Source organism: Colius striatus, chromosome 2 (assembly GCF_028858725.1).
Source record: "Colius striatus isolate bColStr4 chromosome 2, bColStr4.1.hap1, whole genome shotgun sequence".
Lineage (NCBI taxonomy): Eukaryota > Metazoa > Chordata > Aves > Coliiformes > Coliidae > Colius > Colius striatus.
Genome location: NC_084760.1, coordinates 57,636,852 through 57,657,323, shown reverse-complemented (window position 1 = coordinate 57,657,323; position 20,472 = coordinate 57,636,852). Strand labels below are relative to the sequence as shown.

Sequence of the window (20,472 nt, the reverse complement as noted above, 5' to 3'; positions counted from 1 at the left end):
ATTTCTCCCCTGCACAAAAAAGCAAAAGAAACCAAAACAAGAAACTGATCTCTCAAGCAAAATTTCCAGTACCTTGAGAATACTTGGTTCTCTTCTTTTGTGCGGCAAGCACAACATGCGTAGAGTTGGGTAATGCATTATGCACTGCAAATGTAAGGTCATAGGAGACAGGATGTGAAAAGAAACCACACATGAGAGTGTTAATGACATCATTTGGTGTGCTACTGGAGCTCTGATAACACCAGTAAGGTAAAAGGGCTCATAAAGAATAGAATATGTACTTGCACTTAAGATGATCTTGGAGAGCTGTCACCAAAAGATGCTCCAAAGAGGATTTGTCAGGATGGAGAATGGCAAGTGGCTGAGCCTTCACGATTCATTAGCAATAAACAACTTAATTAACATTCAGGAAGACTGTTCATTTATTACAAATCCCATTAGGAAGTGAGCTGAGCATCCATGACAAGGAGAATGATACAGAAATAACATGATATATTGCAAACCTTTAGCCCAAAAGATCGAGCTGAGCTCATTTTGAGACACATTTCAGGGATGACTACAAGAGACTAAAGTGTGAATGCTCCCTCCCAGACTTTCAAGATGTTTAAAATACTGGTGGCTCATCTAATATCCTCTCTTTTAGAGGTGTTCGATCCAAAATCCAGTCTTCACCAGTCCTTCCATCCTTGACCCCAAAACACATATGCATGCACATGGGACATCAAAATTGCCTTATATTGTTCTTGGCAGAACTGTGTTAGTTATCTTATATATGGCCCATCTACTGAACAGAAGGCAGGGGCTGGTGGGTGGAAATATGTTTAGAAATAAGTAACTAGAATCTGGAAAAAATAGCAACTCATCATGCTCTTGGAATAGTCAAGCTCACTCTTTGGTGGAAGGGACTTTCTAGAAGAGCAGTAATGTCTCAGATACTGTTGGTGTATAGCATTACAGCAAGGCATAAGCATCTGACATTGAGGCACATTCAAGTCTGAAAGCAGAATAAAACAATGTGTAATGTCTTATAGAAAAAGAATATACCCTTGAGCAGGTTATGTTGATTTGCCTACAAAATTTATCCACGTTTTCCTTTTTTGTAGAAGCCTATTTTATTGACAAATGTATGTTTATGTGGTGCACTGTTGGTATAGTGAGAATCAAACCATTTGTTAAACCAGGCATTTTGGGCTATAGGATAAAGAAGAAAAGGGAACTGCCCTTCTGTTTTTCACTCACAAAAAATACCCCACCCAAAATCACAAAAGCGGTTTCTCAATCTCATGCTCTGAAAAAAATACTGTTCCACTATTGCAAAGTATCAATTATATCGACTTCCCCTAGGTAATGACTATACAAACATCTGTAGAACTTCATTAACCTGCCTAGCCATAGGTGCACTGGAGTAGACTATCAATGAGTAGAGATTATTTCATGCATAGATTAAATAATAGTGACAGTGTTTCTCAACTTCTTACTTATCTCTAGCCAGCCATCCCTCTGTTCCCATCTCTGCTCATTTCTGGTTTCCTCCTATAAACACATCAACACCTAAATATATTGAAACCTCTTGTTTTCATTCTGGGATCATTTATCCTAGTGCTTTGTTCCCTTTATGCAAGAAAAAGCGGTTGCTGTTGCTAGTTTAACTTTGTCCACATCACCCTTTTAAAGGTGGTGGACCAGCTGACACCTCTTTTCACTGCTGTCCCTGTTACAGTGCACCCTATTTCCATGGCACCTGCCTTCACAGTACTGATTACAGAAAAAAAGTTGTGCTGGCAGTTTTATCCAAGAGAGGCTACTTGTCCTATTCTCCATTACCCAGGCTAAGGCTCTGTGATTAAAAGTGAGTCTGGCAGTAAGACAGTTTGCTTTCACTTTACTTCATAACCTTCGTAAGAAGAAACAACCTAAGATATGCAAGGGAGAGATGTAAAGAGGAGAAAAAAGAGGAGACTCAGAAGTGAAATGCACTCTGTTTGCCACTCAGGTAGCACTTAGGTTTGTCCGTGAGGATACGTAAGGTGGATCAGAAGATGGAGAGGAACAGCATGAGTGCAGAAGAAAGGTGGAGCAAAGGACATTTGGGTGGAAAGTGAGACAGGAGGAAAAAGCAAGAATAGAGGTGAAGGTGAGAGTACTCTTTCCTTCTCTGTGTGACCACAATGACTTCAAAAGTTCATCTGGAAAGAGGAAATTCAGAAGATAGTGTTATTTAGCTGGAAAAAAGCCAATCGGGAAGGACCCAATGAGCCAATCCATCTGCAGCACCTATGTGAGCTAAGCAGGACAGAGTAATTTAGATATATGCACAGTGTAAGTGCAGATCTGCTTGTACACTAAGAGAGGAAGATGGAGAGCACTGTATCTGTTATTAACCTTTCCATAAGTAGCCCAGATTGGATGACATAAGATTGAGATGGAAACAGAGCCACAAGATGCTGAAATACATCTTAATATTACTCCTAGGAAATAGTAAGTTCTAAAAGGCAGCACTAGATCATAGAATCATAGAATGGTAGGGGTTGGAAGGGACCTGTAGGGATCATCTAATCCAACCCCCCTGCCAAAGCAAGTCCACCTACATTGGGTCACACAGGAACATGTCCAGGTCGGTTTCAAAGACCTCCAGAGAAGGAAACTCCACAGCCTTCCTGGGCAGCCTGTGCCAGGGCTCCCTCACCCTCACCGGAAAATAGTTTTTTCTTATGTTTAAATGGAACTTTTTTTGTTCCAGCTTCTTTCCATTACCCCTTGTCCTGTCACTAGATACAACAGAAAAAAAGTGATGCCACGGCCTTCTGACATTCACCACTTAGATATTTGTAAATATTAATGAGATCCCCCTACAGTCTCCTCTTATCTAGACTAAACAGCCCCATTTCCTGCAGGGGACCAGTTTCTCACCGATGACCGATTTCAAAGATCCTTAAAGGTCCATTTTCTTGCTGATATATGCACGATCATTCTCAGAAAGCTTTATTTCTAAAAAGATGTTTAATAAGTATTTCCCAGGCAACACACACTTCCAACCAGCCTTCTGCAGGAGAGCAGAAGGTTGATTTTTAAGAAATTGAATGATTGTCTTGTGTATGAGAGATTGATATAGACATCATTAGTACTCTGAAACGCTCTAGAGAACAGTAACAACCAAAATTTAATCTACCCATGAAAAAAACAGGCATTTCTGTGCCAAACTAATCAATGGATACTCTTGCTTCTCATAGGCAAATGTGATTAGCATTCCACATCTGAAAGAGCAGGTCTAAATCCACTAGCTATATCACAGCTAAGTTAGGAAAGGAAGTTCGGAAAGGAAGATATAAGGGATATATGGGTTATTGTAATGGTGAGCAAATATGCTGACTTAATTTCTCTTTAAATTATGCCAATTTATTGCAAAATAGTAGGAAAAATCTAATCCCTGCAAGAGGCCATGTGGGAGAATTATTTGAGAATGTGTAACCACAGAGTATTCCTGCTGCATATGAGTGCAAGATCTTTACCATGTAAGCTTTGCACAAAGTAACGGCAATGAAGTAGCAGATCCAAGCCTGAAATACATGACAATACCTCCCAAGCCCTTACTGCTGGACTTGGGAAAGCCTGAAACTGCAGCTTCAGCTGACACTTGCAGATTGTCACTGCGAAGTGGCTCACATGATCAGCTGTTATGTCATGCTGTGCAGATTTTTTTTGTTTGAATTCTTGCAACTTGACATGAACCACGCAAATGAAACCCAGTGCTGTCTCTGAAAATAACAATGCATACCAATTAAGTACAGTAGTCATGGTATATTCATGTTGCATCATAAAGTTAAGCCTTCAATAAGTTTCAGAGCCTAAAACTACAGAAGAAAAAATGACAGTGGTTCATGAGGGCTATGGAGGAATACTTCTAAATTAATAACAATATTCATGTGCTGCTTTCCAATCAGCATATCAACCACAAGTATCCAGAGGCAGCTGGTAGAGGATATGACACAAGACCTTCATTGGGTGAGGTGACTGGTGATGGTCTCATTCTGCTCGTGGGTCCTTCTGCTGCCACTTTACTGTGGGATGCAGCAAAACCTATCATTTATTGAGTGCCATTGGTCAGCCTGACAAATCTGCTCTAGTATCTCAGAATAAAGCTGTTGGGATAATTTCAGTGAAGTGTTCTGCAGTTCAGAGCTTAAACTGTTTTTGTGACAACACTGGATTCCTTTATTTGGGTCTTCACTAACATGGAGCTAGGTGAGAGAACAAGCTACACATCTGAAGCCTAGGCCATAATAGTTGCTTTCTGTTATTTTTTGTTACTGATTATAATTCCCTGAGCAGCTTAACTATCAAAAATAGCATCTCATTTTTGTATATCTACTAATTGTAACTGATATTTAGGATTTTATTCTAGAACTTCTAATAAATAACACGCTATGAATTTGACTATTAACATACATTCAATTTAGCTCCCATTTTAAAAATTGTTGTTCATAGTCCTCCTCTGTTCATTAACTTAATTAACTTCAAATTGACTCTTAAGGTTTTGAGGTATTTTGTAACTGGGAAGCAATTGTCAGGAAAGAAGTTTCACACAAATTTAGTCACAACTACTTGCTGTATGTAATCAGATCTTCTCCAGTAAGGTCATATGTCCCCATTAGCACTTACTCAATTAGCAGGTAAGATCATTGACTCCTAGTTTTACATTTTTATTACTGGGTAGGCAACTAGCATCCTTGTAATATATATGTGACCTAGAAGAGTCCATATTGTTCTTCAGTTTCTTTGGAGTCCCAATGGAGGAGTTCACCTATCATCAGAGTAGTCTACATTCGGTGCCAGGAATGGAGAAAATTTTAGTGGCACAGATGAGTTGAATGTAACTTTTAGTGCTTCACCATGGCTACAGGAAATATTATTAAATATTATCCTCTGTGGGAGGGAACGGCATGTTCCTTGATCATTTCCAGGAATAGTTGTATCATCATTTCTCAGGTGCTATTGCTACAAATTATTACCATTACGAATCGAATTTCTTTTATATTTTTATCCCTTGCTGAAAGATAGTAGCATTCCAAGTCCTGCTCTTGGTAAGACAAACCATCTCTCTTGTCACTGACACTTGTGTAAGCAGGGAGAGGCACACCGAACTTTGTGATAAAGATTTAAGTGGCAGTATGTAACAAAGCTCACATTTGTATCCTAAACGCCCTTTTCATTTCACCCTCTTGCTTTTCCCCTTCAACTGTAGCTCTTAAATTACTTGATACTGCCTTTCCAGTCTTCTGTCTATCTTTGCCAGCTAAATGGCATTCCTTTGACTCCTCCAAGTGTTGTAGAGAATAACTAAGATCGGAGACATTCTGAATTTAACTCCTTGGTTTGCTTTTTCTGCTTTTTAATTCACCTCTGAACACTTGTTCAATTTTATGGTTTTTGTTTGTGCTTTTATCAAGATCTGTCTTCCATCTGAAAACTCCTTGTCATTTAACCCCAACATTTAATTAGGGCAGGGAGCAGCCACAATCTAATCTAATCTAGTTAGTTTTAAGAGTTGCAAAGATCCCTTGGGTTCAGTTATCTATGTGGTCCAGCTGGTGGTCTAGTTTGCTGAATCTAACTAGGGATCTAGTTAGATCTGGCCAATAACCTGTCCCTGAAGGAAGTAGGTTGAGCAGTAAATTCTTCATGAGCAGCTAGATGTCTCTGTCTGCCACCAGCACTCCAGACAAATGGGTGACTGCAGCTGCAGGAGACAGTTTGAAGCACCAAGTGTGACTTCCTGTTGTTATGCCAACCCCCCTCAGTCCAGAACTGCTTCTTGCACTTCATCTTTTGGTGCCAACCTCTGAGTATTACAGTGGCAAGATTTCTCCATTCCTCTCTCTGCCTCTCTTACTTCAGCATCATGCAGAGACTCAGTACTGAGCACAGTTTCTGCACCCTCAAGTTCTCTGAGACCAGCTTCTCCTCAGTTGCTGCTGCCAAGAAGGTGGGAGGTTGCTGGTGGAGGAATATGATTGCTGCTGCTGGGATCAGTAGTGAGAGACCAGCTCATTGCCGAGGAGGGTGTAGACAAGTTATGTGATGGAGCTGGGAGCCCACAGATGCCATCTGCCCTCCAGTTTCCCTGTTAGGTGCCTCTCATGAGCATTTATTGATCCCTGCTTTCTTCTCACCCATTCAGACTTTGTTGTACGTGATGAGTGTTACTCGTTGTTACAGTTTTGTCCAGCCAGGAACACGATTAGCCTCAAGTACCGAAGAGGCTGAGAATTGCCTAAGGGCAGGGAGAGCTTAATTGCCGCTTCAGGTTCAGGACAAAACAGAGCAGGCCACTCGGTTTGGGGAAGAAAACAGAAAATAATTTAATGCAACGTCAACTAAAACATAACCTTAAAACCCCAAAACATAACCAAAATAAAACAACACAGAGTGAACAATGAAGAGTCTGAACAGCCTTTTTAAGAACACCTTCTTGCCACACCTCCCCTCTTCCCAGGCTCAGAGCCCTGATCCCGGAGTGGGGGTGGGGGGGTGGGGCGGGGGGCAGGGAGTGGGGGTTTCAGTCAGTCTATTCCCGATAGCTTCTGCTTTTTGTCCCTCCTCAGGACAGGTGGGCTCTGCACCCATCCTCCCTGCAAGTCTGTGGGGTAACTCACACGCATGGCAGACCTGCACGGGCTGCTCCGATGTGCACTTATTCCAAAGGCTGCAGCTCCTCTCTGCCTCTCATGTGGGGCTGCTCTGCGGCGTGCAGGCTCTCCAACACGGCCTGGGCCATGGCCGTCTCCCCACACAGTACCTCGCCCGTCCGGGCTCACTCACATGGAGCTGCTGGTAACTCTCGGTCCTGCCATGGGTCACCATAGGCTGCAGGGGCACAGCTTGCATTCTCACCACGGCTTGCAGAGGGGTCTCTGGTCTATTGCTTCTCCTTCCTTCCTCCTTCTCTGGCTGAAGGGTCCGTGTGCTCGCCTCCATCTTGTATCACTCATACACCTGCCAGCACTTCAAATTCCCGTCCCCTAAATAGTGATCGCAGAGGCGCCAGATGGGCCCAGCCGGGCCGGAGGTGGGTCTGAACCCAGGAGCCGGGGGAGAGTCGGCAAACTCTTTACCGGGTCTTCACTGCAACCCGCTCCCCCTGTTACTAAGCAAAAGCTGCTCCTTGCTAAACTAGAACACACGTGTACGATGCTCATCTCTGTAAAGTTCAATTTTTAGCATTTAGGTCTTCTTACAACAAACAATATAATATATGCATATAATAAGGGACGGGTTACAGAAAGTTTTGACTAATTCTCATGAAAGTTGGAGGCAAGCTGAGGGAGCCTTAAACACCCATGTTATAGGACTACTGGATCTATATACGTAACACAAAAAGTTCCACTTAAGGAAAAAATCTTTTCCTTTGAGGGTGAGGGAGACCTGACACAGGCTGCCCAGGGAAGGTGTGGAGTATCCTCTGGAAGTTTTCAAAACCTGCGTGGATGTGTTCCTGTGTGGCTTCATCTAGGCGGACCCACTTGAGTAGGGGGGGTTGGACTGGATGATCTTTAGAGGTTCCTTCCAACCTCTACCATTCTACCATTCTGTGATTCTGTGACCATGTAGAGACGAATCTCTTACTAAGCAAAATGTAGGAAAGTATCCTGCATTGCCATCTGGATGATTAGGATATTCCTCCAAAAGTCACTGAAGCCTGTTGCTCAGGAAGTCAAAGCAACAGGCTTCAGTGCTGGGAAGAATCTATTTTTAAGGTCAAACTCACTGTGAGAAATGGAAATAGCAAATAAGGACAGGAACTGACTAGAAAGGCTCTCCTGCCACATTTTCTAGCCCATGCACTACACCAGGAGACTGTTACCACTGTGGGATCTCCTCTTGGGAAATGTATGACAACAAAACATGTGCTGTGAAGCATGTTGGTTCTTCAGTGTATTCCTGTAGCAGGTAAGCCCTTTGCTAGGCAGCAAGTCAGTGTATAGCACAGCCTGGGCTTCACTTGTTGGTCACTCTAGCCTCTAATATAACCAGAAGGGTACCAAGCAATTTGGTTTGTCAGCAGTGGAGATTTTCACCTCAGCTGTGTCAGAGAGAAGAACTAGAAAAACAATTTAAGTAAAATTGGACTATCTTTCAATAGATTTATTATCACGGATACTCTGTTACTAGATGCACACTGCAGATTTAAGTTCTGTCCTCTTCTGTCTGTGAAGCCATGAAATTATTCCCTTCCCCAATAGAAAAGACACCACCACCATCACTGCAAAAAAACACATACTTACATGATCTATTTTTCTGGTTTTTATTAACTCAACATTGTCTCCTACAAATACGTTGTCATTCACCAGAAGATTTGAAATGTAGACTTAAGTTACACATAGGTATAAAAAGCATAAACCAGCACACACAGTACCACTGTTTAGACCAGAAAACATTGTGTTGTCCCACAGATAAGAGCATTGTTCCAGCTCAGCTCTGTTGCCTTCTGCCTTGGGGATTTGATCTTCAAAGCTGCAGATGCTTCCGCCTCTTGTCCCTCTGACGGTGCTGCCCCGCTGGCTTTCCCCTGGTGTTTTTCACCTGCGTCTGGAGCATGCACCAGGGAACCACAGGGCAAATCCATCCCGCACCACCATGGCTTATAAAACCTCAGGTTCCTACTGGCTCTTCAGAAACATGTTTTCCTCCTTCCCTTAATATTTATGTACAATATATGAAGGGATATGATTTGCATCTTTGATTTAGACATATCTCTTGCCTCATACTTAAACAATAACTTGAAAAATATTTTACAAAGAAAAAGAACATTGTTCATCTGAATGTCATTCATTATTATATTGCTATATTTTATACCCTATTATTAATATATACAAAATTTCTTAATTGCCTTTTACAGATGCATGGAAGCATATAATATAACAGTTTTAAAGTATCCCATTTTTAGATTTATTTTTTTTCTTGGCTCATGTCAATCTCTTTAATAAACTATGGTTGCTTGTAGAATATAGGAAGTATTTGGAATGTTGTTTAAAGTTTAATAATAACTGGTAGCATTGTCCATTTGCGGCCTGAACGGTTGGAGCACCTGTCAGGGCGATCTGGTAGAGATAGCAGCATCATAAGACTTAAACAATCATGGAGGGCTCTTAATGTGCAGTGTCGATGGGTGCTGGGTTCTGTTCTTTATTTGGGGCTTTTCTTTTCTTCGGCTGAGTTTTGTTGTTGTTTTCCCTCTGCTCTCGGTTTTGTCTTCGGGCTGCTCGCCCTTTGCTTTCCTGTCTTGTCTCCTTGCTTTCGTCTTTGTTGGACTTTTTTCTTTTCTCCTCCCTATTTTTTTTCCCTGAAATAAAAGTGATGGCACATTAGAAAATTTTCTCACTCTATTACAATTTCTAACTCCCTCATTTTGCTGTAGCCTGGCCCTGGATTATCACCTCCCATTAGAAGCTGCCCACTAGTACTAGTATTTAGAAATGTCTAGCTCTTTATCAGACTACTAAGTTCAGCAAGTGAACTGGCAACTCCAATCAGTCTGACTTGGAGCAAAGAGTTGAGAAGTCCCTGGGGAGTTCCCAGTGCTTTAGAGCTGGTATAAATGTCTCACAAACTCATAGTCTGTCTCCCACAGCTGAGGGCACAGCTCCATCTACTCCACCAAAACAACTGGTTTGGGGACATTTCTGGCTGATGCCAGGTAGCACTAACAAGTGACTTGTCTAAATTGGTCTTGAGCTGGGACCCAGAGTACATGGTGAGAGGAAATTAGATATCATGTTACACCCATTCACTGCCCATTCTCAGCATCTGTCCTTCTCCCACACACACAGGGTTTTGCCTCTTTTGGGAGAATTCTTGCTATTGTAAGATGAATCTTATGACAAAGTATCAGATCCAACACAGGTATGTAACCCTCTTCACACTAAAATGTGGTGTTCCAAGTCTCAAGTCAAGCTTTAGACCATCATTAGAAAATTAGGTATTCCAGTACTTTATTGCTTTGAATACTTATAAAAGTAAGAGGCTGAGGATTTTGTTAGTGCTACAGACCACTCCAATAAAGCTTCCTGCCCCCTTAGGAACATTAAAACCTTGTGCATTCACTGTGGAGATGATATTGTGTAATGCATTTGCTCTTGGACATAAGGAAGAAATTCCTTTCGCGAAGTGTGGTTAGACATGAGAACGGGTTACCAAGAGATGTTATGGATGCCTCATCCCTGGAAGTGTTTCAGGTCAGGTTGGATGGGGCTTTGAGCAACCTGGTCTAGTGAAAGATGTCTGACAGGGAAGGATTGGAATAGATGACCTCCAAAGGCCCATTCCAACCCAAACAATTCTGTGATTCTATGATACTGTTCCTTCTATTTGCTTTACAAACCAACGGAAGCATGACATTGAGTTGAGCTTCTATGTACACATGAGCCTAAGACATCAGACTTTATCTGTGTGGAACTGGTTCATCTACTGAGCTATACAGCTGAAATTCACCATTGGTTAGATGAGTTCCAGTGACATTTTCAAAAACAACTTGGATTGAAGCTTTCATGATATGATGTCATGCTGACCTATATGCTTCCTTACATGGAGAAATTTCTGGACAAGTATTGGAAAGTATCTGGTCAAACTTTGTTTTAAGATGTTGTAGTAATGACACTACTGAAAATAATCTATCCCTCTTTGTTAGAGAAAAAAACCCACTTTTTGCATTTGAATATCTACAGAGATAATCCAGGCTTTCCCACACCAATGCTGGGGGAGCTACACAAACCAGGCGATAACTCTTGCTGCTGAGGGTGCTAAATGCAGCGAATTGTGCCCATTCCAGACCCCAAACCAGAGTTTTTGTTGCCTCAAAGGTCTCTGTGGGAGTAGGTCACAGTGAGGGAGTAGGTGCAGGGGCAGTGGCTTTGCTTGGAGAACAGGTGACCATCCAAAGAGGAAAAGATCAGATAATGGGAGAGAGATTCAGAGGAAGTGAAGAGAAGGCAGAAATCAAGGACACAGACTAAGACGGTGAGGATATGCTGTATCCTCTTCTTGTTTTGCAGTTCTGTGGGCTTATTTTATAGCCTCTCTGTACCTTACTATCACTATCTGAGGTCAGAGAGCAAAGGAAGATTTAGATATACGTTAAGTCAGGACAATCTCGCTTTCTCATCTGTTGTTCTGAGACATGCAGTAAAGCTTTAAGGTAAAATGGCACCTCAGATTTTAGGTAAGCAGTCAGAGATAACTCCAATTTATGCTCACATAATCTGCAGAATTGCTCTATGAATTTGACAATGCCATCTAAGATGTGTTGAGAAGAGCAGGGGAGACCTACAGAATGGACACATGAGGCTCAGTGAGAGCTATTGCCACTTGGAGAGATGAGAGAGCTCCATGCAGAAGTGAGCCTGCATCTTACCCAGCTGTAATGCTTGTCTCTCACTAATGGATAAATGATGGTGTGGAATTTTGTTCCAGTGGTTTGTAAATACAGTTGGCCTGAGATGAAATGTTGTTTGGATGGAAACTGTCCAGACATTCAGTGTTTGACATTGTTCACTTGGTGATTAGCCAAAATCCTTCAGCTGTGATTTCCTAGCCACAATTCTCTAAGTATGTTGGAATGACACATAATGGTTTCCCTTTTAGTCATGGCCTGGGATGTATGTATTTATACGTATGTGTGAACATACAAAGAATACACTGTCTCTGTTTAGCCATAGACTTATCTAGGCATGGCTTTGCTGTTTCTGATTTAATCAGACTGGTGTCATAAAGAACAATAAAAACTGATCTCTGGAAAGTACTGAAAACTTGATCCTAATTATCTTCTACTGTGAGGATAGCCAGTTTGAAGCCCTCTGTGCAGTTGTATACATGGTTTAATGTCATCAGCTCCATGGTGTTGCCATTTGTGTAAATATCTGCCCTCTAGACCTGTCCTGTTCTAGTAGTGCAATAAGTTATAGAAAGGTCACTTTCCCTGGTTGTTTAGATCCTTTCACCACTATTTTAAAAAATAGGACTCTTTATGTGACAGTATGATGTTACTTCCAGTCAGTCCTTGGTTCAGCATAGACCCAGGGCAAGATTCTACCAGCAGTTATCTGCTAGTGCTGGGTTATAGCTGGAGCCACATTCTTGCATGTGCCTCTGCCCCTGTTCATATGCTCTCTTCCCCCCAGAAGCTTTTTCTTGCATATTTTGAATTCTTCCTGTTACTTGCTGAAGCCCACTTCATAACAGCTCATTGAAGTTGTGGAAGTCCGTTGGAAATTTGAGCATTTGTCTGTTTGTGAGACGGAAAGTGCAACAACACTGGCCCTTATGTTTGTGAGTTTGCCTCTGAACTGCTTTGCATTTGGAGAAGAAGAAAAGGCATAGGAGTTGATCAAAGAAGTAACAATAATAATAATAATAAAACTTAGAAGAAAATATCCTCCGGAACCGACAGCGTCCCCGGTGAGGAACGCTGCCGTGTGTACCACCCATGTCTCGGTGCCTTCCCCCGGAGCGGCCACACGGCACTGAAGGGACGGGCTCTCGGGAGGCGGCGGCGATGCCGAGGGCGGCCGCGCGGGGGCGCCGCGGTGCCGTGACAGACGGGCGGGCGCGCGGCGGCGGCGGCGGAGCCCTTGGGCTGGGGGTATGGAGAAAATGTGCCGTTTAAAAGTTAGCGAGTAAAGGCCCTGATCGTCCGTTCCACAAATAGCCTGTCATTCTTTGTCTGAATTCTCGGATAGCAAATCCCTCTCTGTGAAAATCGCATCCACACGGCAAGATTGGATTGTCCGGTGTGACAACAGAGCTCAACAAAATGCATGAGCAACTGTCAGTCCAGGATTTTGGGGGGGAAAAACTGAGTATTACCACATGAATAAACACACTGATGTGGCACATACTTACACAAGTCTTAAGTGGCTATATAAGAGTTTCTATGTATCGTGAAGATCACAAAACAGCAATGTGCACTCATGGACGAGAAGGCCAATGGCATGCTGGGGTGCACCAAGAAGAGTGCAGCCAGCAGGTTGAAGAAGGTTCTCCTCTCCCTCTATTCTGCCCTGGTGAGGCCTCATCAGGAGTCCTGTGTCCAGTTCTGGGCTCCTCAATTCAAGAGAAACAGGGAACTTCTGGAGAGAGTCCAGCAGAGGGCCACCAGGATGATCAGGGGACTGGAAGACCTAGGGGTGTTTAGGTGGAAAAGGCTGAGAGGGGATCTTATCAACACTTATAAATAACTAAAGGGTGGATTTTGTGAGGATGGGATGAGTTTTTTTTCTGTAGTGCCCCCTGACAGGACAAGAGGTAACAGGCATAAGCTGAACATAAAGAGAAACTTCTTTACTGTGAGGATGAGGGAGCCCTTGCACAGACTGCCCAGGGAGGCTATGAAGTGTAGTCTGGAGGGTTTCAAAACCCTCCTGAATGTTTTTCTGTGCGACCTGATTGAGGTGAACCTGCTTTAGCAGGGGCGTTGGTCTGAATGATCTCTAGGTCTCTTCCAAACCCTACCATTCTGTGATACTGTAATGCACTAGTGCTACTATGTTTGAGTTTTACAGATTCCATAAAACCTTTCAAAATTTAAGGGAAAAAAAAGAGTACATGACTTTTTAGAGAGCAGATAGTGAGACATTTCTCAATGTTTCACTCATGAAAATGTGGATTCCTGAGATTCTAGTAGTTCATCCAGCCCACTGTACTAGAAGAATTAGTTTATAGGCACTGCCTAGTGAATTTTCTTGTAGTTCAGGGATACTTTACTACTTCTAATAATAGCAACTTTATATCTGAAGAAAATATACAGATGTGCTGCAGTTTGGGGAAGTACAATAGTTCAAATGAAAGCAGTCACAAAATTAATTCGGACAACGATATAATTACATATCAAATCAGCTTCAAGGTGCTGAATTCTTCTCAATCTACTTTTTAGCCCCAGTAGAAGAAATCCTTGTGTCTGTATTTGTGCAATTCATGTCTGAATACATCTCCATGGAAGCTAGAGTATTTCATAGAAGTCTTTGCATTACAGCATCAGATGGGGCATTTCCACTAGACCTATAGCCATATTTTGTGGTGTAAAGGGAGGATGGCTTGGCCATGTCTTGGGAGAGCTTGGTACTTAAGAGCATCATGTGAGAGAGAGTTACATACTGAAAAAATCATGACTGACATGGATTAACTACCCTAAGTTTCATATTTCATCTACTTTAGGCATTGTCACTTGGTCACACCCTATTATGCTCAGCTGTAATTGCTACAGGGAACTCAGAGCAACCTATTAGTTTACTTCTCCCTTCCATGGGCATTGAAACCCCAAACCACCATAGGAAAGCATAAAATCTGATTGTGCAAACTGCTTATCTTTGGCGGGGGAGGTGGGGGGGAATCACAGAGACATAAGAATCTAGCATAAGGCATTTGGTATGATTGTATTTCTTTTGGAGAGATCACTCACATGAAGAAATTTACCCTGGGAAAGCAGAGGGGTAAGAGGAGTCATTGAATTATGTCTGTTGGGGTTGCAGGCACCGATGTAATAATAGGTCCTTATCTAGAAGGGTCCTGGCACTTATACGGTGCCTTTCACCACAGACCACAAAATCCTCCCCACTACACTGTAATGAGCTGAAGATCTGTAATAAAAGACCACAAGCCACAGCTGTAACGTGCCATAGTGTTCTTTGACACCCTTACAGCCTTGGCTGACCTCTCAGCACTTTCCTGGCTACTGGAGCACTGTCAGCACCAGTACTCCGGTACCAGTGCCCTGATATGTCCATGACCCACAAGATACAGGGACAAAACTTGGGGACCGAGTGCCACCACTCTGTGTTGCCCTTCTTCTTATCTACCCAGACCCTTCTCAGAGACTTTTTTTAGTTGTCTTAAACTAAAAGCCTGTCACCTTTTCCTCATGACATGACCTGGACAATGACAACATGACATATGCTGTAAGAAGACACCAGTAAAAGGAGCATGCCCCAGGCTCTAAAACCATTTACTGCAACTCTGTCAACAACACAGTCATGTCATGTTATGCAAATGAGTAGGTCACTCTCATTTTCTGGAACACAGGCTGTAGCATGTACTCACACTACTTGCCAAGATAACAAGGCTCCAAATCCCAATTGCCCAGTGATGCAAAGGACATTCTCCTTTCATTCACAAGTCACTAGAGGTTGATTCATTTGTTATGTCTTTTTGAGGTTTAAGTCTGAGCAGCAATCATTGTTTTGCTAGTTTTAGTGACTCTTATTTTATAATCACTAGATTTTCAGGTGACCAGAGTGGTGAGTCATCAGCTTCAGAATTACCTAGGCACTACATGGCTCAGTGCATTTCCTGGCCTTGTCGACTCTTAAACATGCACCTGCTGCTGAAGTGAATATGGGTAAAAATTTTAAAGGAGCTCAGATCTAAAGGCATTCAAGGAGCAACTAATTTGGTCAAACATAGGTACTCCTGCTACTGAGATGCACGAGGACAGTTTAACTAGCTTTCACATACCAGTCCAGATGGATACAGGTCTTAAGCTATGTATCATATCCACAGTCCTATGTGGTGATCTTAGATCACCCAAGATACCAGAAATTACATCGACACTTAACAGCTGAGCAACTGTGTTTAGGGAACTTGGTGACTAACTTACGTGCCCTATCTCCTCTTGAAAATGGAAATATTTGTCTAGTTGTAGACTAGATGTTGGTGCCTGAGACCTACAGAAGTCTTTCTATGAGATTTAGAATCCCTGAGCTTCATTTGCCTCTGAAAATAGGATCTGGGCTACTAGATTGCATTTACTTGAAAAACATCCTTTTTTACGTTGCATGTCCCAGCTTTGTCCTGGCAAGAAGAGGATGAGACAGAGGCAGGCACCTTAGGAGGAACAAGAACGTTGTGTCTAAATATAGGAACAGATCAGGCCTGTGCAACAGCTGATAGCATAAAGCAGGCAGAGAGGAAAGAGAGGAGGCTGAGTAGAGACAGGAGATGTTAGGCTTTGCTGCTGTGGCTGACAAAGAGCAAGTCGAATCCCATTAAGTGTATGGGAAGCAGGAAAGGACCATTTCTTCCGCTGGCTGTTTGGGAAACAACACTGCTACACTCAGAAGCAAAGCTTATGGAAAGTCCCTGGTTTAACTGTCTCATCATGACTTCTTTGTAATAGAAATGAGTTAGATCTGCCTTTCCCGTGCCATAGAAAAGACATTGCTAGTGCCTGAAAATACAAGAATATCCTCTAGTCGAAGAAGCTGCCAGAGGAGGAGGATTTCCGTAATGGTTTCTGTTTGCTGCTCGTGGAGACGTTTACTGCCGTCTCTTCAGACCAGAGCCTGTGGGGATTTATTTCCTTTGCACTTCTCTTTTGGGACTAAGGGAATTCGTTAACAGCCTTGTTTTAAAAAGGGCTAATGTTGTGCTAACAACAGTAATTTCGTAGTTGTAATTAATGATTACATAAATGTTTTCATCTTATAAGAACCTGCAGCTTATAAACTCTGGACACAGTTTCTAAAGAAAAGAAAGTAATGGCTATTTATCAGAGCAGAAAACCACTCTGCATTGCTTAGGACAGGAAGTGACATACACCATGTTGTTATTTAGGAGAGTGACGTTTTCTTGCCAAGCTTGCTTTCAGATTTTTAACTGTGGCTTCTGAATGGGATGTGATTTTTACAGCTCTCTTAAAAGTGGCAAAAAGGTAGACGAGTGTCCAAATCCACCTTATAAGCCTCATTCAAGACTAACAAAATCAGATGCCAATACAAAGATTGATGATGGCAGTGGTTGGCATCAAACCACTTACTCTGTTTGTTAGAGCATCAGGATATTGGCAGAAGTCTATAACAGGCTGTTTTCTTTTCAGGCATCAATAATCCAAGCCCTCCCATTTGCCTGGATTGAGGTGATAAATATAGTCCTTTTTAGAGACTTAGTTCAGCTGGTGTAGGCTTTTGAGCAAACCAGAAATAAAAATGTGATGCTGCATTATGTCAGAGCCCCGTGTTTAGTCTGCCTCTTTAGAAATAATCAAGAAAAGTTATACATGATAAGAGACAGATGCTAGTGCCTAGCAGACATTTGAACTCTTTCTAGTACAATAGTAAAAGGGAGAAAACACCCAAAGAAACTTGTTTCTTTAGTACTCAGATTTGCACTTGGGAGTGCACTTAAGGGAGGGATAAACAAGAAAAGACATTTTTCTTGGCTTTACTTAAACCAATTGTGTTAATAGGACTTGTCAATTCAGAAGGTCAATTTGACCCTGGATTTTGAATACATCCCTAAGGGTGCCTTTTTCCCTAAGCAACCATGACTTGGAGCTGGACTAAACTGATGACTGAGTACAGATCCTGGAGAAGATTTGTGAGTGACGACTCGAACACTTGGGCCAGGACAACTGCTCCTGCCCTGTACGAGATGCCAAGGCCATGGAACCTGGACATCTTCCACCATTTCATTTGCTGGCATAGATGCAGCTATATGTTCCCTCTGGAGCCCCCTCCTTGTATCTCATTAAGTATTCTGACACGCCAGGAAGGTAAAGGAAGGCAAGGAGTCAACAGGATGCACCTCTGGCCCTGCTCTGCACGGTTCACTTGTCCCCTCTGCCCTAAGTGCGATTTGTTTGCGTTCCAGCCAGGGGTGACACCTGTGCTGACAGGTAGAGGGGAGCCCCTGTGTGTCCCACAGGTAGCGCAGGCTGGCCTGACAGATGGGTCAGCCGGTTGGGATGTAGCTCCTGATGGATCCACTCAGCAAAGCCATCAGCCCGGAGCCGGGGTGCTATCACTTAAAATTCACCCCAGGCCCAATTCTGCCCTCTGTTGTATTTGCTCAAACACATGGAGGTCACCAAAGTTGGTCTCTGGTATAAATGAAGGGAGAATTTGCTTTCAAGGATACTTTTTAAAACAAGGTGTTGAAAAATGCCTGTTCCTTTCCGTTACATGGCTCTAATGCTGTGTACCATTTTCAGCTGGCCAAAACATTGATCCTCTCCTCTCTAGGCAGTGCCAATATTTCTAAATACACTTTCATACTGATTAAAATGACAGGTCAGGCTTCTAAATTTCATACAGATCAGGGACTCCAAAAGTTCCCTTTCAAAAAAAGGTGACATGACATTTCACTTTAGCCATCTCCATATTTCCAAAGAGGTTCTCTCACCTACTGAGAGGGTACCTGGCAGTTCATGAGGTAGAGAACAGCTTGCAGAGAAGGGGATTGGGATCACTGACACTCTTAGGCTGCCTCTGAAAAAGACTCAGGAAATTCTTATGCCGAAGCAATCCTAGAGCTTAGCTTCAGGAAGCTTGGAAAGCTTGAGACCAAGGTGCTCTCAAAGGGATGTCAAGGTTTCAGGTTCTCCAGTCCTTGTCAACCTGCCTTGTCAACCTGGACAAGCTGACAGGATACTAGGCAGAACCCTAACACAAAGGCAAAATTGTTTCAAAACCTGTCTGCTTTCCACTGGGGCTTCATTGTAATTAAAAAGTTTCTGGGAAATGTGATGACTTTTATAATCTGGTATTTTCCATTCTTTTGGAAAATTCATCCCTGTAAAATACTCTTCAAAAGATTTCTAAGTAGGAGTCATGGAGGACATGCTTGGAAAAAACTTGAATGCAAATATTTTAACATTGCCCATAAGTCTTCAATTTAAAATGAATCACAGATAGAAATTGTCCATGTAAATTTTATCCAGGCTGTTTTTTTTTTTCCCCCAAGAATATGATAAGTTTATTCTTTTTAAATCCCTCTGGAAATGGACTGTGCGTTTAGGGCTGTTTGTAGTAACACAGGCGTTGCACACTGAAGTGAGCAGCCGGCTTTATGAGTAGCTTGAAGTGGAATGTGAAGAATGAACATGCCGTGTGACAGTTCATCACTGGAGTCCACTTCACTTGGTATACTTTATAAACTGACCACCATGCCATTTAGATCTGATACGAATGAGGTTGCACGGCCCAAAGGTTGATGCAGCCCCCACAGAGATGAGAAAGCAGCCTCACATGACAGAGGGCAACACCAAGTAGAGCATGTTTTATTTTTCTGATTGGTGCTTGTCCGGTGTCTCAAAAATGCTACAGCAGTGCTGGTAAATTAGTAACAATGCTAGACTTTACATTTGTGGGACCAAACCTCATGCTTCAATCAAAGGTAGAGCTCGGAATCCTTCTTTACGGCGTATCATTTCCTTCCTTATGGTTAAAAGTAGCAGGGACTGGATCACCCACTGGCATTCCCACCCACATACGTACAAGAAATAAAGTCAGTTCCTCTGGATTTAAACTAAATCCTTCTGGTTTAGCAATGCACATTTCTACTTAAGCAATAAACATCTGTCATCTGCCATTCATTAATATTAATTATAAATGGACACTAGCTCATGGGATCCAAGTCCACCAGCTGAGATTTTTCCAACTTTGACCTTGTTAGAGTTTGTATAAAAAGTGTTCAGAAGGGTCCTTCCAAGCTTGAAGCCAACAATAAATGCAATTTGCAGAGTACAGCATTTATATTATGCACTTAGAACACAGGCAGTCAGGAAGGGTGATAGAGAGCGAGACGGGGGGAGCAAAGGAGGGAATACAGAGCCTGAATCAGCACTCCTTAAATGCTTAAAGAGTTTTAGACCTTTCTGTAGGCTAATGACAGGGAGAGGTATTGTCCATAATGAAGCTGGCTCGTCCATTAAACATTACTGTAACTGAAAGGTTGCATGAATTAAAGGTTGTTCATCTCACGTTTCAGGAATGTAGCTGTGTTTCATGTCTGAAGCCTGCTTTCCTTTTAAACGGAGTTCTTCAGATGACAAATGAGAGAGAGAATTTCAGAAAGCAAATGGGCAGAAGTAAATACACGCTTAAGAACAAAGCTGAGGCATAACTAGCTGTAAATCTTTGTACTTGGGCTACTGTTTGCCGTAGATATTGGAGAGGATTAGATTAGAATTGAGAAATTCCATTACTAGGTCTTCTTGCTTATAAATGAAAAAAAAAATGAAACCAAACCAATAGAAGAATCCCCACAGTAAATACAGTAAATTCTAGCCTTAATATCACCTATATATGTTTTACTCATGGACTGATGGTTAATTCTTTTGCTACCATTTTCTATTTCAAGGAACTATAAATAGAAAATTTTGGAAATGCTTTTCCTGAATTTTGTATGGACACTGCATCTTTAGATGATTCTTTTCCCTCCTCTTTGATTTCTCATCACAGCAAAATTTCTTCCATTAAAAAAAAGTGAAAAATAATGTTTCTTTTCACTAGTTTGTTTTTAAATTATCTCTCCTCCCTCCATCCCCACCCCATTCCTAAGCATGCAGGAACTTTACCCTATGAACCACATATTCCTCTGCTCTTAAAATATATATAGCTTCATTAACAGAGAGGTGCAAGCTTATACCTCTGGTGACTTAGTGTAACAAGTTCACTGATATTTTCTGTAAGAAAATCCAGCCCTATA

General features: G+C 42.2%; 1 protein-coding gene across 1 annotated transcript in view; it reads right to left on the bottom strand.

The window, feature by feature from the left end:
* Positions 1 to 8,893: 8,893 nt before the first annotated feature.
* Positions 8,894 to 20,472, bottom strand: part of RSPO3 (R-spondin 3) — a 62,885-nt gene continuing 51,306 nt past the window's right edge. Inside the window, exon 5 of the mRNA XM_061990472.1 lies at positions 8,894 to 9,340. Coding sequence (XP_061846456.1) covers positions 9,147 to 9,340 — 194 coding nt within the window. The 3' untranslated portion in view covers positions 8,894 to 9,146. The remainder of the gene's footprint in view (positions 9,341 to 20,472) is intronic.